Raw genomic sequence first — 22,865 nt, 5'->3', positions numbered from 1 at the left:
CCCTGCAGCGTCCCTGCGAATGTCCTCTCACCCTGCCCCTTTTGCCACGCCCCCCAGCGTCCATCACCGTTCCCTTCCCCCCGATGTCTGTGTTGCCAGTGCACCCCCTTCCACCCCCACCCATGTCGTCGCTGCCGGCGCTCCCCCCTCTCCGAAGGCCCCCCCCACCCCACTGACCTGCCGAAACAGAAACAGAAGATTTTAGCGTGATGTCAATGCCCCTGCAGTATGAACCCATAGAGTAACGTCTGCCCCGCCCTCGACGTCATCGCGTTTTGACGCGAGGGCAGAGCAGAGCTACAGTGCAGTAGAACGTTGGAGATGAGAATGTGCTCCGCCCTCGTCATAACGTTTGACGCGAGGGCGGGGCCCAGAGACATGAGAGTTTCGTGGCTTCAGAGCTTCGAACTTACGAACCTGGCTTCAGTGACGTCAGTCAAAATAGAACGTTGAGGGTGAGTTTTATATATATAGATAGTGAAATCCTCAGCTCATCATGCAAAAGCTGTCAGGAATTGAGATCGTCATTACTAGCTCTGTATCTGTTGTGTACATTTCTGGTCTCCTCCCCAAACATAGAAAAGGTCCAGAGAAAAGCCACAAAAATGATAGAACAGAACAGCCTCAGTGTTTCATATAGCTAAAAAGTAGTTCGTAACCTGCATGCTCTGTAGTGATCTAGGGCTTCAGTCATTTTAAGGTATGAACTGCACAGACCCAAAGACAGTTAAACCCCTCCACCATACTTTAAGGACAACTCCTTTATGATGAAAGGCTACACAAATTAAGAACTCATAGTTGGAGAAAAGAAAAAATATGATAAAGATTTATAAAAATTATATGTGATGCAGAACAAGTGAATAGAAAAGTTATTGACCTTTTCATATAGAATAGGAGTAAGATGCTCCATAAACCACCTGACAGCAAACTTAGGGGTCCTTTTACTAAGCTGTAATAAGCACTAACACGTGCTTACCACAGGTTGAAAACACCCATCATGCTGAGACATCCCGCGGTAGTTTTGACATGTAAACACACTTCCCATGCATTAACAAATAATTTTTATTTTTTAGCACTGGGGAATGTTTGGTGATGGAGAGTGGGCATATTCAGCACTGAGTCAGCGCATGGGAACTGCCACGTACTAACCCATTAGCGCATGATTACAGCGTGAGCCCTCTGCCTAGAAAAAAGGTGTTGGTAGCAGCTTGCACACTAATGGAAAAATTAGCACATGACCATTATTGCCAATATACAGAAATTGGCCATTTTACCTCCACATTAAAAGGTGGCCTCAGCACATAGGAAACCCATGCACTAGTAATAGCATAGGCCACCTTTTAGCGCAGCTTAATAAAAGGGCCCCTCAATAAGAAACTATTTTTTCCAGTTAATGCACTTAATCTGTAGAACATGCTGGTAGAGAATGTGGTCAAGGCAGGTATTTAAAAAAAAAAAAAAAAAAAGTTTGGACAAGTTTCTGCACAACAGACCTATTAATTAGTCAGATAAACTGGAAATCATTATCTTTTGGAGCTGGGATGAACAGGAAATTCTCTCCTTTGGTATCAGCCAGGTACTTCTTTTAGGAAACCTATGAGTCTGACCTAGCATTATATCAACAAAAACACGTCTCAAATGTGCTAATCTATGGATTTGCTATTTTTTTGTTCTAATATATTTCTGTGGCACACTGCTAATTAGTATTACAGATAAACTGTCTGAAAGCTGCACATTCGGGTACTAGCTTCTAAATCCCTTTGCCTCTTGTCTATGTATGTTGTATCCACAAAATAAAATACTATAAAGAAGTATCTTATTCCATCTCTCTAAGCTACTATCCTGCAATACCCAGCTATTCTAAAACCTTCTAGTTATAGCAAATGATAGATGGCGTGCCCCCCCTACATGAGCCATGTATCAATAAAAGAAAAGCTTTGGATGTAAACAGGTACCAGGTACTGATTATATACTGGAGTCTGTTATATGCACACCAGGTGTTAAAACTTAATACCTAGAATAAGGGCACTCACGAATAGCTACTAAGAAAGGACGTATGTGATACCATCACAATTATTAAAGGCACTCACAAAAAGCAAAACAGCTCCAGATCTCCCTGTAAATATCTAGTACAACTGTAGCTAATTAAATGTTTACACTAATACAGAAAAAAGGGGATACAAAAATCCTACTGCTGTCTGTTAAAAAGCTAATGAAGACAAGCTCAGAGGCATGAAATGTACAACATACTATTTAATCGAAGATAGTAAAAAAACTACAAAACATAAGGTGGAAAGATCACACATTCCATTCTTACAGCTGTCAAACAGCATCCACAGCCAGAGTCCAGGACAAGAAGGATATATCAAGAGCCAAGAGGAAGTGCTGTTTCTCACTCTCACCCTCCAGAGGTTCCCTACTGGCACACTGAGCAGCTCAGGAGATCTGAAAGTGCCCCCGTTAACAAGCCTCCACATTCCAGCAAAGACAGGGTCACAGATCAGCCAAAGTTGTTATATTCTCCAGTAAGCAGGATAAGTGGTTAAGAGCAAAATCTAGAAAAGCTCATCCTTTTAACCCAATAGCCTCTGCCATCAGCTGAAGTTTTTAATGGGGGTGATAGGAATATACCGAGACAGGCGAGCCACCGATTTCCATTCTGGCAGCCCCATCTTCTCCAGCTGGCCCTTTGTCCTTAATGGGAAGCAGTTAAATAGGGTTCATCTACCCTCATGCTCCCTGCTGGTTTGTTTCATCATCTTCCCGCCTCTTCCAGATCTAGAGAGGAAAACAGACAAGTGAAAGCACTGTGCTTCCTATGAAAGTTTTTATTTTTTTTAATCATTTTTGAGATTTTATTAAATTACAGTAGCAAAAAGTACATAAAAACATACCAGAAGTCATACATGTACATAACTAACTTATAAAATCTAACTTGTTACCATCAAAATGATGGGAGAATAGTAAAGCCAATTGTGAAAGATAAGAGAAAGTTCTAAAGTCACACCACACCAATTTTTATTTATGCTAAATCACAGCTTTTTTTTTTTTTTACCATATCATTGCTACTACAGCTCTTGCATTACTGTATATTGCTTATAAAACATTAAACCCGAGGGTGTAGCTTGGGGGGTGGGGTGGGGGGAGAGAAAGAATATAAAAAAAAAAAGAGCTTGATTTAAGGGTTTCTCCTCACCCTCTGTGCTAGGTGCTCCATAACTAATGAATGCACTCTTGCTATACACTCTGTGAGAAATTGCACAATACTGATATATATCATATACTTTATAAACTAGCCTCAATAGCCCAGGGAACCATTAATTAGGACTCCACTGAATTGGCCTGTATCATGGGCTCCTCCTCCTTTCCGAAAAAACATCCACAAGTAACAAAAAACTCCCTACATAAGGAAGAAAAAGATCTTGTGAATAAAAAACGGATGGAGGGGTATTTTAATGATCTACTTCAAATATCAATGTGACTATAAGTGCATTATATCACAGAGAGTATTGAATGGAAGTAAAGAAAAAGTATGTATGATCACTTCGCAGTCCTCTTAAGGCTATATACTGAAGCAATATTCAACAGAGAACCTTCATTCATTCATTCATTGCTTGATTAGAATCTTTTTTTCATGTTGAAATAAACCACTTATCTTAAAACCTGGGAATATTGTCACTTCTATCCATCAGAGACAATCCATCCAAAGTAATTGTAACCGGTTCTCAACTCTAGTTTAAATCCTTCAGTCCCATATAGTTCCGGTTGCGAAGTGAAATACTCAAACGTGGGAGCTGCTAGAGCAGTAAAATCTGCTCAGCCATGATGTCTTCTTAATTTTCTCGACAGCAAGGGACCCCACTGTTTCGCGTTCTTCGTCAGGAGAAATATACAAAAACAATTAAATGTATTTCTTTTCTATCCATCGCGAACCTCGGTTCAGAACATGGCGGCTATTAATATAGAACGCCAACATTAGTAGCTCCACCCAGTGGGAGTTCCGTGATTATTTCAAACAACCAATCACTGAACTAGCCTACTTATATCCTATTGTCCAATCACTTCTGTTGAAAGATTTAAAGTGATACAATCTTCATTAAGGAAGGTTAATATAAATTTTGTTATACTGTATAGTTTGAAATTGCTTTAGAAAAAGTCTTAAATGTCCATGAGGAATTGTCACTCTTTATGATTGTTAACAAGTTACAATAAAGAATATATATACACACATGTATGGAAAAAAATTTTTTCTCTTCGGATGATAATATATTCTGAGAATACACCTTTTTAACATTAAAAAAATGCTTCCCATTCCATCGGTCCGTTTAAACCTTCTGGATAAACAGTTTGCAAATAATAAATCCATTTCTGCTCCTTTTGATGTAAAACACGAGAAACATCCCCTCTTCTGTTGTTATTTATTAGTTGCTCAATAATTAGACAACGTAGCTGTTCAAATTTATGATTCCTTTCTATACAATGTTTAGCCAGAGGCATATATGTTTTGCCCGATTGAATCGCATGCTTGTGTTCCGAAAGTCTGATTTTAAACATGCGTTTAATCATAAAGAGTGACAATTCCTCATGGACATTTAAGACTTTTTCTAAAGCAATTTCAAACTATACAGTATAACAAAATTTATATTAACCTTCCTTAATGAAGATTGTATCACTTTAAATCTTTCAACAGAAGTGATTGGACAATAGGATATAAGTAGGCTAGTTCAGTGATTGGTTGTTTGAAATAATCACGGAACTCCCACTGGGTGGAGCTACTAATGTTGGCGTTCTATATTAATAGCCGCCATGTTCTGAACCGAGGTTCGCGATGGATAGAAAAGAAATACATTTAATTGTTTTTGTATATTTCTCCTGACGAAGAACGCGAAACAGTGGGGTCCCTTGCTGTCGAGAAAATTAAGAAGACATCATGGCTGAGCAGATTTTACTGCTCTAGCAGCTCCCACGTTTGAGTATTTCACTTCGCAACCGGAAACTATATGGGACTGAAGGATTTAAACTAGAGTTGAGAACCGGTTACAATTACTTTGGATGGATTGTCTCTGATGGATAGAAGTGACAATATTCCCAGGTTTTAAGATAAGTGGTTTATTTCAACATGAAAAAAAGATTCTAATCAAGCAATGAATGAATGAATGAAGGTTCTCTGTTTGAATATTGCTTCAGTATATAGCCTTAAGAGGACTGCGAAGTGATCATACATACTTTTTCTTTACTTCCATTCAATACTCTCTGTGATATAATGCACTTATAGTCACATTGATATTTGAAGTAGATCATTAAAATACCCCTCCATCCGTTTTTTATTCACAAGATCTTTTTCTTCCTTATGTAGGGAGTTTTTTGTTACTTGTGGATGTTTTTTCGGAAAGGAGGAGGAGCCCATGATACAGGCCAATTCAGTGGAGTCCTAATTAATGGTTCCCTGGGCTATTGAGGCTAGTTTATAAAGTATATGATATATATCAGTATTGTGCAATTTCTCACAGAGTGTATAGCAAGAGTGCATTCATTAGTTTTTTGATATATGTTTAGTGCACTCTAGACAATTGAAGATATTTCCATTTTTGTATTTATTGTCATTATGGCTCAGAACTGGCAATCGGGTCTAAGATTTACAGCAGACCAAAGATCTTCTATACTACAAGCACCTACACTATCCCAACTAGGCAACATGGGTACAGATAATTCCCAGATATCTGAATTATTTGAAAATTATAAAAAATTGATTCGCTGGGAATTACATAGTGCCTCTTTAGTTGAATATTGCAAACTAGAAATTATTCCTAGAGGTTTACGTATGCAAAGAGGGTCCTAAACTGTTCCCAGACGATGAGATATTTGTCAATAGTTGGAATAGTATACTAAATCAATGTTCCCTAGATCTCATGTTACTTTTGATTCAAACTTTACAACAAAAAATTAACATTGAGAAACCACTAATTGAAGAGAAAAAGGGATGCATCTTCTCTCAGGAAGGCTTAGATAGGTCTTTAGAGGAATTCAACATGAAAATAGAGAAGTTTAATAAAGATTACAACAGGTCAAATACAAAAAGATGACCCGTGACAAAAATGATTATTCAGATGGGTTTGTCTATATTTGGATGAAAAATCAAGGGACTCACGACAATAGTGATACCGACAAACCCCGAGGTGATTTGTCATCTAGTGCCTCAAGTGGAGAAGATGACTCAAAACCGGGGTCGACATACATAAGAACAAGGGGACGAGGAAGAGGGATTCGAAGGAATCGTGGAAGGGCTACTGTAACTTTCGAGCAATCCAGACCACGAGGGAGATCCCGCAAAAGGGAAGACTCCCTGTAGTCAATTTAACTACAAAAAATTTTTCTTCTACACAAATACAAATACTCAGTAAAGGCCTATCGTTTGTCCCAACTACGATATATGATCCCTTCCAAACTAGGGTGGACATTGCTAAATTTATCAGAACCCTACGTTTGAAAATGTTTTTTGGACAAGATGACACACAACGTAAGGGATATTCGACTGTATATCAAAAAAGCACATGGACTCCTTCCGGTACGTTAGATCCCGTGATTGATACTTTTCATAGACACATTATGAAAGATTTAGAACAAATGGAACATCAATATGTTCATTTTGATTACAATGTCTCTAAGGAGGAGAGGGAAGCAATTCAGTCTTTGGCTCACGATACAGAAATTGTCATTCGCCGTGCTGATAAGGGCGGCGCTATAGTTATTCTTCATATTGATGACTACTTGAAAGAAGCGTATAGACAATTGAATGACATCATGACGTATCAAAGGATTGATAAAGACCCTACTGACAGCTTATTAGAAGAAATGTCAGCCATTACTATCGAGGCATTTCAAACTGGATTTTTGACTAGAAATGAAATGAAATATTTAAATCATAAGAAAGCCAAAATCCCTATTTTCTATCTTCTCCCTAAAATTCATAAGACTCTCATTGATCCCCAGGTAGACCCATAGTGTCAGCTCGAGACTCCCTATTAGAAAGATCTTGCAAATATATAGATGGTTTCTTAGCTCCTTTAGTGATTAATACCAAATCTTACATCAAAGACACGACTCATTTTTTAACAAAATTAGAAAATTTATCAGTTCAACCCAGCACAGTAATTCTAGTTACATTGGATGTTCAATCTCTTTATACCGCGATACCCCAACAAGAGGCACTAAGTGTCATTGAACTGATTTTGGAACAACGTCCTAAACCAGTGACTGTTCCTACAGATTTTTATTGAAGTTGTTGAAGTTGTCCTTATTTAACAACTATTTTTTGTTTAATGGAGAACTGTTTTTGCAACTATCTGGAATTGCCATGGGAGCAGCTTTTGCTCCTGCAGTTGCTAATCTATTTATGGCACATTTGGAAGAAGAGGTTATATATAAGCTTCCTCGGTACAAACATGCTAAATGCTGGTGGAGATTTATCGACGATGTTTTCATTTTATGGGGTTCTTCTCTAGAAATGTTGGATTTATTTCTGATTGATTTGAATGCATGCCACCCTACGATTAAATTTCAACACACGGTTCATAAAAATGAAATTAGCTTTCTAGATGTAAAGATCAATATAAATAGAGATAAGTTTGAAACTGATGTCTTTACTAAACCAACCGACCGTAATTCATTACTATCTTATGACAGTATGCATCCAATTCATATTAGGAATAATCTCCCATTTGCACAATTTTTACGATATAGACGTATCTGTGATAATTCACGGAAATACAAAGATTCAGCTGTCCGATTGAAAGATAAACTCATGGAAAGAGGGTATCCTAGTAAAATTGTGAAACAAGCTTATAAAAGGGCTTTGTACAATCATCGAGAATATTTATTAGAACCCAAATCTCAGGAACATCAAACTGCAAAAGATCAAAAAGCGGTTTGCATCATGCAGTATACATCTATGGCACCCAGGGTGGCTAATATTATATATAAGAACTGGAAAATACTATCCACCCATCAAATGTTTGCTAAACAAAAATGTATGATATCATATTCCAGACGTGCAAATTTAGCAGAGGTTCTATGCCATCCTGATGTTAGAACAAAGGTTTGGCAGAATGATAATGACACACGTGGTCATAAGAAATGCGGAGAATGCATTATGTGTTCAGTTATGGAGGAAACAAACAAATTTTGGGATAGAATTAAACAAAATTGGGTATATCTAAAAGGAGTGACTTCATGTATTTCAAAAGCAGTAGTCTATATGATTACATGTCCATGTGGCTTACGGTATATAGGGCAGACTAAACGCATGTTTAAAATCAGACTTTCGGAACACAAGCATGCGATTCAATCGGGCAAAACATATATGCCTCTGGCTAAACATTGTAAGAAAGGAATCATAAATTTGAACAGCTACGTTGTCTAATTATTGAGCAACTAATAAATAACAACAGAAGAGGGGATGTTTCTCGTGTTTTACATCAAAAGGAGCAGAAATGGATTTATTATTTGCAAACTGTTTATCCAGAAGGTTTAAACGGACCGATGGAATGGGAAGCATTTTTTTAATGTTAAAAAGGTGTATTCTCAGAATATATTATCATCCGAAGAGAAAAAAATTTTTTCCATACATGTGTGTATATATATTCTTTATTGTAACTTGTTAACAATCATAAAGAGTGACAATTCCTCATGGACATTTAAGACTTTTTCTAAAGCAATTTCAAACTATACAGTATAACAAAATTTATATTAACCTTCCTTAATGAAGATTGTATCACTTTAAATCTTTCAACAGAAGTGATTGGACAATAGGATATAAGTAGGCTAGTTCAGTGATTGGTTGTTGAAATAATCACGGAAACTCCCACTGGGTGGAGCTACTAATGTTGGCGTTCTATATTAATAGCCGCCATGTTCTGAACCGAGGTTCGCGATGGATAGAAAAGAAATACATTTAATTGTTTTTGTATATTTCTCCTGACGAAGAACGCGAAACAGTGGGGTCCCTTGCTGTCGAGAAAATTAAGAAGACATCATGGCTGAGCAGATTTTACTGCTCTAGCAGCTCCCACGTTTGAGTATTTCACTTCGCAACCGGAACTATATGGGACTGAAGGATTTAAACTAGAGTTGAGAACCGGTTACAATTACTTTGGATGGATTGTCTCTGATGGATAGAAGTGACAATATTCCCAGGTCTTAAGATAAGTGGTTTATTTCAACATGAAAAAAAGATTCTAATCAAGCAATGAATGAATGAATGAAGGTTCTCTGTTTGAATATTGCTTCAGTATATAGCCTTAAGAGGACTGCGAAGTGATCATACATACTTTTTTCTTTACTTCCATTCAATACTCTCTGTGATATAATGCACTTATAGTCACATTGATATTTGAAGTAGATCATTAAAATACCCCTCCATCCGTTTTTTATTCACAAGATCTTTTTCTTCCTTATGTAGGGAGTTTTTTGTTACTTGTGGATGTTTTTTCGGAAAGGAGGAGGAGCCCATGATACAGGCCAATTCAGTGGAGTCCTAATTAATGGTTCCCTGGGCTATTGAGGCTAGTTTATAAAGTATATGATATATATCAGTATTGTGCAATTTCTCACAGAGTGTATAGCAAGAGTGCATTCATTAGTTTTTTGATATATGTTTAGTGCACTCTAGACAATTGAAGATAGCTCCATAACTAATGCAAATAGCTCAAGTGACAAAAGGACACTCCTGCCAAGTGCCCCTCTACCAACTCAAAGGTGTGGGAATAGTCCCCATTAATTTTAAAGAGCAGAGCAAAAGGAGAGTTGGCAGAGCAGTTTATTATAGAAACATTTTAAAAAAATTAAGGCAGATAAAGACCATATGGCCTATCTAGTCTGCCCATCCATGCCCTCTACTCTCCCTTTCACTCCCTTAGAGATCCTATGTACTTGTCCCAAGCTTTCTTAAATTCAGATACACTTTTCGTCTCCACCATTTCCACTGGAAGGCAGTTCCACGAATTCACCACCCTTTCTGTGAAGTAGTTCCTCAGGCTACTTCTGAGTCTGTCTCCTTTCATCTTAATCCTATTCCCTTCGTTCCAGAGCATCCTTTCAATTGAAAGAGACTCACCTCCTGTGCATTTATGCCACGTAGGTATTTATACATTTCTATCACATCTCCCCTCTCCCACCTTTCATCCAAAGTATACATATTGAGATCTTTAAGTCTGTCCCAATACGCTTTATGACGAAGACCACTGACCATTTTAGTAGCCACCCTCTGGATCGACTCTATCCTGTTTATATCTTTTTGAAGGTGTGGTCTCCAGAATTGTACACAATATTCTAAATGAGGTCTCACCAGAGTTTTATACAGGGGCATCATCACCTCCTACTGGCCATTCCTCTCCAAATGCATCCAAGCACCTTTGCCGTCATCTTTTCAACCTGTTTGACCACCTTAAGATCATCACATCTGATCACACCCAAGTCCTGCTCCTCTTTCCTGCACAAATGTTCTTCATCCCATAAACTGTACCGTTCCCTTGGGTTTTTGCAGCCCAAATGCATGACCCTACATTTTTTTGCCTTATATCTTAGCTGCTTTCCGAACCATTCAAGCTTCGCTAGATCCTTCCTCATGTTATCCACATCATCTGGGGTGTCTACTCTATTGCAGATTTTGGCATCATCCACAAAAAGACAAACCTTACCAGACAACCATTCAGCAATATCTCTTATAAAATGTTAAAAAGAACCGGCCCTTGTGGCACACCACTGGTAACATCCTTTTCCTCAGAGTGAGCTCCATTTACCACTACCCTCTGTTGCCTTCCACTCAACCAGTTCCTAACTCAGTAAGTCACTTCAGGACACTCAGTTTATTTATTAGTTGTCTTTGCAGAGCCATGTCAAAGACTTTGCTAAAATCTAAATAGACATCTAGCACTCTCTCCTCAATCCAACTCTCTGGTCACCCAGTCAAAGAAATCAATCAAATCTGTCTGACAAGACCTGCCTCGAGTGAAACCCTGTTGCCTCAGATCCTGTAATCCACTAGATTCCAAAATCTTATTCTGTTTTAAAAGTGTTTCCATTCATTTACTCACCGCATAAGTCAGACTTACCGGTCTGTAGTTCCCAACCTCTTCTTTACTTCCGTTTTTGTGGAGACGGACCACATCTGCCCTTCTCCAATCCTCGGAGCTGAGCCACCAGAACTTTCATAAATTCCTTCAGTAACCTCAGATGTAAGCCATCCGGTCCCATTGCTTTGTCCACCTTTAGTTTAAGCCAGCTCCTCATGAACACAATCCTCTGAAAATCATTCAGGGACCACCACACCTCCTTCCTATTTGGATCACTCTCTCCCCCAGCCCCACTGCTTTCAGCATTTGAAACATGAAAGGCTATTAGACTCAATCAAAGAACTTTCCCGCAGCCATAGACAGTAATATTTCAGGGCAGCTCTTTTTTTGACTTTCTATAAAACCAGCTTCATCCTGCTATACAAGCTTCCCTATATGTGATAAGGATACAGGATGGTATGATCCACAAGAACTACCCTCTAGAGTGTAAGGCTCTCGGTACTATTAAGGCTCTCCTGCCCATCTGCTCCCCTTATGTGGAGTGCATTCTTCCTTCACTCACTCCTGCAGTTTCAACTGATGTACAATTAATTGACTAGCTTTGTCCCCATACTCATTAAGTCTGGCATAATCTATACAGATGATGGATTTTATCCAATTCTGGCACTGGACACCTCTTGCTGCTTTAGGATGCTTTTGGACCCCCTAACTTGTTTACTGTTGTCTGCAACCACTCCTCTTCAGTTTCTCTCTTCTTCCTCTTTTGAGAAGCATTAAACTATAAGCTTCTCCCCTCATTACCACCTTCAAAATCCTTTCCAAATAATTATTGCCTATGGCGGATGCTTGTGCTCCTTCTGCATCACTAAAGTGCAAATATTTTAGGAGAAAACTCATACTGTTGTACTAGTGCCTTATTTTAATCACCAATAATAAGCCCCAGAATTTGCAGCCTTATCAACGCCTCTACTTATATGGGTGCATAGTCTGACCATGTGATGTTACTAATTCCTGGCCCCCAACTGCTATATTAGGGGCCCTTCTGCACTATAGCTGTCATGCACATGAGTTAAAATGTAAAGACCCATGCACTGGAATGCTCAAAATGCCGAGCATTCAAAAAATGTTTTAGCTTGAGCCTCTGATTATTACTGCCTTTCCCAGCAGATATGGCCTTCCTAGGGTCCATTGTTTAATTGAAATCCTCCCCCACTAGAGTGCCCTCCTTGAATTCCAAAACTTTCTCTAACAAAGTGTCAAAGAAGGTTCCCCACTGGAATTCAGAGCTGTGTATACTTTTTGACTTTCCATCACAATTTTGCCCACAGGAACTGCCCTACTTGTGAACTTACTATACTGTAATAATTTTTTTTTACTGTTTTGGAGATCAATATCCTGACACCAACCCCCTTTTCCTTGTCACTTGAATAGACACTAAAAGACTGTGGGATAATCTTTGTGCTGTAACAAAGTGTTCAGTTCTGGGCTCTGAGTGAGTAGCCTCCTTAAACATAATATATGTAAGCCACATTGAGCCTGCAAAAAGGTGGGAAAATGTGGGAAACAAATGCAACAAATAAATAAAATAAATGAATAAGTTGCCTCTTTATATGTTTAACCCCTTCATACTGAGGGTGATCAATTTAAGCTCAGCTCCCATTATGCTTATCTCCTATTAGTGATAAGCTACTACTTCTTCAGTGCAATACCATTTCCCATTGAAATTCCTTTGTTGCCCTTCACCTCTTCCTCCCCACTTTCAGCCTGTCCCCTCTCTATCTACAAGCCTTTAACCCAGAACCCAATACCCATCACAGTCAAGTTCTCCTACCCTCCGCCCTCATCCTCCAGTTGCCACATACCCATCTGCTCCCCCAAACACTCAATCATTCCATCTCCACTTGTACACTCCGTCATATCTAGTCACATTCCAATCTCCCCAGCCTGTTATTTTGAGCCCCCTGCACCCCCATGCCATTCTTGGCTTGAGCCCCAAGTCTAGTCTCTCGCACCAACTCTGCGCTCCTCTGGTGCAATGCCAGTGGAATAGTCTCTTTGGAGCACTGTTGCAACCATCTGCCTCCTTTGTACACCCACTCCAACCATAGACTCCCCAATTTAGCTGATAATCTTCATCTGTAACAACTATAATGGAAGATTCTTGTAGCCCATGGACTGAAGCTGCTTGTAGGCCTCATTAAGCATTTAACTGTAAAAGAGGTGCGGAGGTGCTGTTGTATATCTCCAGACTGAAGGAAAAGAGCCATCTATACTGCTTGATTCTGTTCTCTCAATCTCTGGTTGCTTCTGTGAACTACCTTCTCCTCCATAGTGTAACTGGGTACGAATCAACAATACTTGTAGCTTATGGCCCTCCCAGCTTACCCCCCCCCCCCCCCCTTTAGGATGCCTAGAACATTCTCTGCCACTATGCGTACTCTAAGGAACACATCACAATGTCTCTAGATTGATTCTGCTAGGGTCTGCTCAGCACTGTTCCCTCTAAGCTGAGCGGGAGTCCTCCACTTACAGTCCTGCCAGAGGGAGGTGCTGTTTCACTATCAAATTTTCAACAGTGAGGGACAGGCAAGTTCTGCAGGACTCCAGGTCTGTCCCTAGAGATTGAAAACACAATATTGAAGCACCACCCCCTACCAGCAGCACTGCAGTTGGAGGACCCCACAGCTTAAGAGGGAACAGTGCTGCTCATTTATCTTTAATATGGCAGTACAAATACCACACACTGCTTCACTATAGTTCTTGAACTCCTTTTCCTCCAGTATCTCACGGAACAGCAAACTGCACCATTTCAAATTATTCTTGAGGTCCTCCAGCTTGTTAGTCTACTCCACCTAGTCAGTTTCTAGCTCATCTCTGCATTGCTGCAACTGATGCACCTGTACATCCTGTTCTTCCACTTTAGCCTGTATCTCCTCAACTCTTGAAGCACACCTCATTCAAGTCTGACCACAATTTTACTGCCCATCAACTGGTGCTCACTTTTGATACTAACAATTGTCTCTTTGAGCTCTACAAAACCATTGCCTGAGCTCCCCTCAAGTTGCTGTATCTCTCATCTCCTTGACTTCTGAATCACCACATAAGTCTGCCGTGTGCTTACTTGCCCTGTGACTGTGGCTCCAAGATCACCTTTTCCCTTTGGGCCTGTCACTGAAGTATTCCCCACATATGCAAACTCCTTCAGGTCCGCCATCTTTAGATCTTCATCTTGGATGCCATCACCTGACTGTGTGTGTGTGTGGGGGGGGGGGGGGGGGGGGGGGGATTTGTCCACAACGATACCTCACTCTTAGAAGCTGAACTTCTCAATAGTGGGGGATTAGCAAATTTATTTATTTTGATGGGTCAGTGCTGACCAGCTATGCTGCCATCAGGTCAGTGACATCAGCAGTCCATCTTTCCATACTTTATTGAAGCCATTACAAACTTGCTCCCACTCACTATGGAGCTACTGAACTCAAGGTCAGGCACCTCCCTAATATATCCAATTTACAGTACAATATAATAGATAAGGGTGGAATGTAGGAAATAAAAAAAACAGAGGGGGTGGAGTTAAACTTGTCCCAAAAAAACATAGCTTATTTCCAAAAGGAAATCTGAACATTAACAGCTCTCTGGAATACAAAACCATAGGTAAATCAGGAATAAGGCCAACAGAGCAGGGGAGCACAACAAGAGTAAATTTGAAGAAGGTAATATGGCCTTCATATCCTGACCGGGTACAGAAGAAAAAAGTTCACCAGATATATAATAAACTACCCTGCCTTCAGGTGAGACATCCAAAACTTTTAGCCTGCCTCGGTCCTGACCTTCAATACTCCTTTTTTTTACTGGCTACTAGGTGTCCCTGTAAGAGCTAACCCTGGTTCTCGCACCAGGGCTACTTTACCAGCAACCTCAAGTCAAGCTGACCTAGGGAGTAGGAGAATGGGCCAGGCATGGAGGTTGGAAAGAGAAGAAGAGCATGAACTCAAAAGCTTAGCACTAGACTTTTCAGTTAGCTGCACATAAAAATTTCCTCTGTATCAGCCTGGCACTGCTGTTCACAAAGCTGCTGCCTCCAACCACAATTCATATCATTCACATTTATTTTTTGCAAGCTTTAGACAGGAAAGGCCCAAAACAGAAAGGTGATAAAGCTGGTATTTTGACAGCAGCTTTATTCCCACACTAATCTCACGTCTCTCCCCTGTTAGCTAAGAAGGGCACAGTGATTGGGCCAATACTGCTATAGCATCAAGAGTCAGAATCTCCAACTGAATTAGTAGCCCACATCAACTGAGACCCCCTTTCCACTTCAACCTACCACATTAAGTCATCCCCAGTTCCAAACAGGCATCCTCAACATAGTTCTTCCTGGTGCCGGTCAAGCCGCCCCCCCCCCCCCCCTTCAAGTACTATCAGTGCCCTTCTTTAACAGTCAAAGGAGGATTGGAAAGATGTGTGTCTTTATCTTCTCATACTTACAGCTCAGTGTCTCCTCCTGTAGTCAAGTTTGTAACCTACTAAGTTAGTTTTCCCTGTTGCTTACCTGAATGTATGCTTCGGACAGGGTGATCATCTGGGGCAAGATATCGGTCACCTGCAGGTCCTGCAATTCGTACCATTTACCAGTGCCCTATCAAAATCCACAAGAAAAAAAAATACATTTTATCTAAGGAGGCAAAAACTGAATACAATGACTTGTGTCCCCATAAAATTGGGGCTGCGGGCACCTGGAATCACTGATACAAAAAGGATAAAGCAGCATGAATTGTATAGACCACACCTGCTGAGTGCTAGGACTCCCCTTTACTGCTTAAATGGAACATACCACACAAGACTCGCATCAGGTGGGACTGGTTAGGACAAAACTGATCTCTCATTTTACAATGTCCTAAAAACTAGTTCAGACAATGTCATCTCAGCAAGGACAAAACACAGCTGTATAAAGCAGGAATGCTACAGAAGGCATCTAAAGGACTCCATAAGAAAGTGTTACTGCATTTCAGATTTTAACACCTAATTAAGTATAACATAAGAAAGTGTAATTAAAAGCCTTCCCATAGTGATGTGCTGCAATATTACATGCAAAGTAATCAGGATTAGACAAAACTAGAGCTGGAAAGCAGAGTCACAACCCCTGCTGGCATAGTGAGAGGTCATACTGCAGCATTTCAACTCTGCCGACTCAAAAACTCTACAGATTAAGTAATGTAGTTGTGTTAATCTTCTTGAATGTACAGACATAAAAGTTCTGAGCACAGGGTGTTTTAGCTCCCTAAAGCTAGTCAAAAAATGTATTAAGTTATCTAATAAAAAATATCACAGATTCTTTTGTTGTTACTTTTATTAGCCTTTATGTCAGAAGTTCTACAAAATAAATAAAAAAAAAAAAACCTTGCCTTCCAGTTAGTACACAGTGAAAAGAAATATAACCAACACCTTCTTAAAGAGAGAGAAAGAAAAAAAAAACACTTTTTATTAAAAGTATTCAGGGACTGCAGTCCCATGCAATGCACAAACCCAGGATTCTTCAGCCCTCAGTGCAGCTTTCCCAGATACACTCCTATATTTGTTCATATTTTCGATTCTTGTTTCCACTTAAAGATTAAGGGCCCAATATTCAAAGGGCTCTTAATCTTTAAGTGGAAACAAGAATCGAAAATATGGCTCTCCATGCATATTCAGCAGTATTATCCATATAAAACTGCTAAATATATTTATAGGCTGCTTCAGCACTATCCACACAGTGCCAGGCAACATGGAGTGAATGTTATCTGGAGAGCAGCAGGGTAGCCTAGAGAATGACACGGGGATGGGGGTCCCCAGTAACACAAATGATTCACCAATTTATCATGGGTGCAGGAGCAAAGCCTTTTACCGCCCCAAACCACTAACAAGGCACAGGCTTTTATAAGGAGAGCCACAGGGTACATGGGCTACACCAGTGTTTCCCAACTTCAAGTCAAGTACCCCCTAAGTCAAACAAATTTCAACCACATACCCCCAAGCAGCAGAGATTTTGAAATGAACATTATTGATAAAAAAAAACTAACAACTAACCCCCTAAGTCAAACAAATTTCAACCACGTACCCCTAAGCAGCAGAGATTTTGAAATGAACATTATTGTTAAACAACTAACTAGGCAACATACATAACAAATACAGGTCACTGCAACTGGCATTTAAACCACTACACAGGTGGCATGATCTCATATACAAACTGTTTGGCCCATCGACAGTCGTGTGCTTTTCTTACAAACTGTGTAAAAATGGACATGAAACTTAGGGCTCCTTTTACAAAGTGGCACGCTGAATGCAAAGAAGCCCATTCAATTCCCATGGGCTTCTTCGCATTCAGTGCACACTAACTGATAGTGCCATTTTGTAAAAGGAGCCCCTAGAAGGGGCCTAGTCACAAAAACAGGAAAAAAGTTCTCCACAAAAGTTATTCATAGTGACCAATTTTCATCTTTTCTCTGGGAAAATGAAAGAAGAAATCTGATTGATCACTATGGGCAAGTTCTCCACTTTCGTAAAGTACTTTTTTTTTTGGGGGGGGGGGGGGAGGGGGGGAGTTGTTTTTAAATAAACAGGCTCCAATTAACCAAGGCATCATTCTATGCACATACCAAATGAAAATTTAAAAATAAATAGCACATAGTAGTAATGACACAGTAGTAACTGAACATGCAAGAAATGCAACCACAGCCACAAACTAAAAATGCGGACTGTCTTAAAAATGTGGTGAAATATAGGCACACGCTTGCTTTAACAGTTTTAATGGGAGATCCGGGCTTTTTGAATGAAATAAGAATTCTGAATCTCTGTTTCAAGGTACTGATTTCCACAATCAGGTCACTTTCTGGACTGAAGTGGTTTCTCACTTTATATTTGAGAACTATTTGATGAGAGAAGTTGGTTTCACATAAGCACAATGAAACAAAAAGGAAGAAGTTCTGGAAGAGACATTTTTGTTAGCCGAGGGTATTCCCTTTTCTGCATCTACCAACATACTGTAATATTTCTCACATCCTAATTTTGTAGTGTTTCAGTGCAACAGAGGGAAGGTCCCAGAATAGACTGAGTTAAAACTGATTGAAAAAACACAGGTCTGCAGACCTGCAGCCAGTCTGCCCTCTCTTTCTCTCTCACATCTCTCCTTGTCTCTCCTTCTGTGAGCTTGTTTATTTTATTTTTATTTTTGTTACATTTGTACCCCGCGCTTTCCCACTCATGGCAGGCTCAATGCGGCAGGCAATGGAGGGTTAAGTGACTTGCCCAGAGTCACAAGGAGGTGCCTGTGCCGGGAATCGAACTCAGTTCCTCAGGACCAAAGTTCACCATCCTAACCACTAGGCCACTGCTCCGCTTGTTGATTTTGCTGTCTCATGAGATGACCCATTACCTTACCCATTGGGAGTTGCAAGATCAACAGGCTCTTCTTACACATCAGTTACTGCAAAATGTCTAAAGCCCCGTCTCATGTTATAACAAACAAACTATATTAAAGTTTTGATATTACCTCAGTAAGGCCAACATATAATCCCCCTACTGCAAAACACTATGCATAAACTAGTACAAAAACAGAGTTGGAACCTTACCATACTATTAACAGCGCTAACTCCCAGGACTCAAAGAGCAACAACCTTAGGTGTGAAAAAATAGCACTGTAAATATTACACCAGGTCCTAAAACACTGGTATTAACATGACAACACAGTCAGGGTTGAAGACATGGTTGTTCCAGCAGGTTTACATTGATGAGTGATGGCAAGATGGGGTACTAATGCCAAGCCCCCTCCCTGCCCATCTTCAAATCCTTGCTCAAAGCCCACCTCTTCAATGTAGCTTTTGGCACATAACCATTTACCTCTATTCAGGAAACCTAGACTGCCCCAATTTGATTGACTGCATACTTTGTCCTTTAGATTGTAAACTCCTTTGAGCAGGGACTGTCCTTCCTTGTTAAATTGCACAGCGCTGTGTGACCCTGGTAGTGCTTTAGAAATGTTAAGTAGTAGTAGTAGTGGGAGAGAGAGTGATTGTTTATACTGTTGTTTCTTGGTTGTGCTACTTTTCTTTTATTGTAGTTCTTTTCTTTTGCTTTTAATTAATTGTATTAACAGCTCTGCCCTGTCAGTTAAGGCAGTATTATCCTGAATAAATGAATGAATGGTGAAAAAAACAGAATGGGACTGCTACAAAATCTCTACACAGAAACTACATGCTAGCAGACTACCACACCCCAATCAAAAACACAGACCCTCAAAAAATATGAAAACAAGGGACCACAGATCTATAATAGAGATATGAAGGCAAAAAATTGAACTGGAAATCGGACAGATGGTCGGGTGGGTCCAAGATGGCGGACTGATCCTGTCGCGGTCTTCCGTGTAGCTATCATTTCTTTTCGAAATGCCGAAGCAAAGAGGAAGGTCGGCTGCTGTGGGGACCCCGAGCTGGCCCTCAGCTTCAGTGCCGGGTCCAACAGAGTCTTTTTTACAGAGACCAAAGGTGACTGAAAGAACGGGAGGTGGCACGCTTGCGACGATCAAGCAGTGTGGAGACCTGACGTCGCCTGTGCTTGATGTTACCCTAAGCCCTGTTCAAAGAGCTCCTCCCCCACAGCCCCAGTGTGCTAGTTCTCCAGTGGAATCTCTTGTTTGGCGACAGGGAGGTGAAGCCGAAGTGGAGAGACCAGGGGTCCGGGAAGAACAACTGGAGAACAAAGGAGTGTTAAACTCCTCTAATTTAGAACTTGCCCTGGAGGAAGCAGCAGGAGACCGTTTGAATGCAAGTGAAAAGAAAGCTTGACGATAACATTTCTACTGATAAGGTACAGACTTTAAATTTTCCACAATTTTTAGAAGAAAAACTAGCTGTAGTAACTCTGGATAATCTCTGGGCCTTAATAGTTAACCTGGGTAAGGTTTTATGCCCTCAAATTCAGGCTCGAGACCAGAACAAAAAAAATCAGAAGAGGAAGTGGAAATAATAAACAATGAAGTAAAAAAAATTGCAGCGAAAGTTGAGACTCAGGAGAAAAATGTTGAAAAATCTCAAGAAACTCAAACAACAATGATAAAAGATAATATGAATATGTGGAAGAAGATTGAGTCCTTGGAAAATTCGCTGAGATCAAACAATTTAAGATTTTTGAATTTTCCCAGGGTGCCTTCGATTACACCCAGAGAAATGTTGAACAGATACTTAAAGGAAATATTTGGACTTAAAGAAGATGCTATTCCCCCTTTCTCCCAAGTATACTATCTACCAAATAATCCAACAGAAGCACAATTGTCCGCTAATCAAGCTGAACCCTCCTTTGGATGTTTCAGCGATCCTAGAGTCTTCTGACACTGACTTGGCAGTTCCTTCTACTTTATTGGCAACTGTTGCGTTAACTTTGGATAAAGTATGGATCATGAAAATGTTCTTTAAGAACAGAAATAAAGAGTTCATAGGTCTTAAAATATCAATATTTCCAGATGTATCTAAAGAGACTCAGAAAAGACGTAGGCAGTTTTTACTGCTTAAGTTAGGAGTTCTTCAGATTGGGGCTACTTTTCATCTTCGGTACCCATGTAAATGTATAGTCCAGTACCAATCAGTAAAATATGTTTTTTTTGAGCCATCACAGCTTACAGAATTCCTTGTAACCAAATGCTCTTTGGGGTTAAGAGAATGTTAATGTCTACTGGCATGCATTGATCTTAGACAGGTTTCTATCATTTTCTTGATAGCAGCTCCACTATTGATAATCTTGGATCCAGATTTGAGGACTTGAGTGTAGTTATACATAATTTTCTTTCATTTATTATTATCAAATGTATACCTTTCTGTACAAGCTTAGGCTTGATAAGATTATCAATTATATTTTGAAATTAAAAATAAAAAAAAAAAGAACTAGAAATCTCAATAAGTCAGACTCAACATGTACAGCGATACTAGAAAAATAGAAAATGAAATACAAGATATCAGAGATGTACATGTCCAAAGGCCAACACAGTCCAATTAATATATTCAGAATAAAATAACTTTTTCTACCTTTGTTGTCTGAGGATTTTATTTTTACATTTGTTTTGGTCCCAGTGTTCTACTTCGGCTTTTCTCAGTTTTTTTCCTATCTTTGCAGGGTCCTGTCTTTTTGACATTTCTTCTCTCTCCATGTCCACCATGCATCTTCCCTCTGCATCTCTATATGTCCTGTCCAGCATCTGCCCTCTGTGCCCTTGTCCCTTTCCTCCCCCATATTCAGCATCTGCCCTCTGGAACCTTTATCCCTCCCCCTGTGATCAGTATTGCCCCTCTGTGTCCCTGTCCCTATGCTCCCTTCAACCCATCTCCGGTGTGTCACCTTTTGTGCAACTGAGGCCTACGTCCATATACGGGCCTGAACCTGCATTATCTGTGTAAAAAAGAGTAAGATGGCTGTTTGGACATTTCTTGTTTCTCTATCACTCCATGGACAGTGCTGACTGACCAAGGACACTGGAAGCACAGGTAACATCTGCACTTCATCTCAGGGGGCTGAAGCAGTTTGCTGGACAGATTTATTATCCCCAAGTATGCATACCATTTGTGGGCCCCTTTGGCTAGGCGCCACAGGCTGAGGGAGAGTGTCTGGATCAACATTGGACTTTGTCTTAGCTGACTGGATCCATCATTCTGACACCAAGAATACACAGCCTGATTGGTTCAAAAGAATCACCTGAGAACTATGGACACAGTTCTGCTCAGACCCTTTGCTAGACAAAAAAATATGATTCTGGCACTGAACTAGAGCAGCAGCATGTCTCATTGTGCCAAAGAACTAGCCTCTTTAAATTCTCCTGTGGCAGGGAAGTAAACTACTACTACTACTACAAATCATTTCTATAGCGCTACCAGATGTGCGCAGTGCTTTACAATCTACTATAATAAAACTCACCCTCAACATTCTGAAGACAACGTTCTGAAGTCACTCAGTCACTCACTGAAGGGTTCATGGATTCATGGTGGTGAAGCCACAACACTGACCATGTCTCTCTGCCCCGCCCTCGCATGACGGACCAATCAGAAAAAACACCCTCAACATTCTGAAACACAAAGGACCATCACAACACCGTTCCCAGGCAACACTAGGCAACGTAAGACGGACCAATCAGAGGAAACTACGTGACAATAAGGGAGGAGCATTCCCCAGCAGAATGGCTCATTATCTGTGCAGCACGGAGAGCACAGAACCACCGCTGGAACAAGAGAAGAATATTCCTGCTGTGGGTATGTGCAAAAATAGACCGGGGGGGGGGGGGGGGGGGGGGGGGGGGAGAAATTTTTAAATGCCTAATACCAGTACTGAAGAGTGCCAGAGGGCCTATAGCACAGACTATATTTGGGATCGCTTGACATGGAGTCAGAGGAGCAGGAAAACAACGTGCCCGTCACCATCTGGGACGTGGGCGAACAGGACAAGCTGCGGCCCAGCTGGAAGGATTACCCGCGACCCAGCCAGCAGCAAACAGCGACCAAGGAAGGGGGAGGAGTACTCCTTCCCTGCCTAGGAATCGCTGGAGACTGGCTGCCAAACTAACGAAACAACCGCACACCAACGCACCACCTCCATCATTCAAAAGGCATCCACTCTTTCTTCAACAGAAATGCAAACTAATAATACAAAACAAACAAAGAATACATGGTTTCTCAGGTGGCTGCAGGTAACTCCCCACCCCCTTCCTCTTTTGCCGAAGCAGCCAAGAACGTGCCCAACCATCCCCAGCCTCAGGCAACCTGTCTCCCACCTCGGGGATTC

At 40.5% G+C, this 22,865-nt stretch overlaps 1 protein-coding gene across 1 annotated transcript in view; it reads right to left on the bottom strand.

Annotated features, from left to right (window-relative positions):
* Positions 1 to 2,482: 2,482 nt before the first annotated feature.
* Positions 2,483 to 22,865, bottom strand: part of USP39 (ubiquitin specific peptidase 39) — a 113,749-nt gene continuing 93,366 nt past the window's right edge. Inside the window, exons 12-13 of the mRNA XM_030201688.1 lie at positions 15,622 to 15,708; positions 2,483 to 2,778 (exon numbers count right to left, since the gene is read on the bottom strand). Coding sequence (XP_030057548.1) covers positions 2,731 to 2,778; positions 15,622 to 15,708 — 135 coding nt within the window. The 3' untranslated portion in view covers positions 2,483 to 2,730. The remainder of the gene's footprint in view (positions 2,779 to 15,621; positions 15,709 to 22,865) is intronic.

Source organism: Microcaecilia unicolor, chromosome 4 (genome assembly GCF_901765095.1).
Source record: "Microcaecilia unicolor chromosome 4, aMicUni1.1, whole genome shotgun sequence".
Taxonomy (NCBI): domain Eukaryota; kingdom Metazoa; phylum Chordata; class Amphibia; order Gymnophiona; family Siphonopidae; genus Microcaecilia; species Microcaecilia unicolor.
The sequence above is the reverse complement of the archived record's forward strand: the minus strand, read 5'-3'. Positions and strand labels throughout refer to the sequence as shown.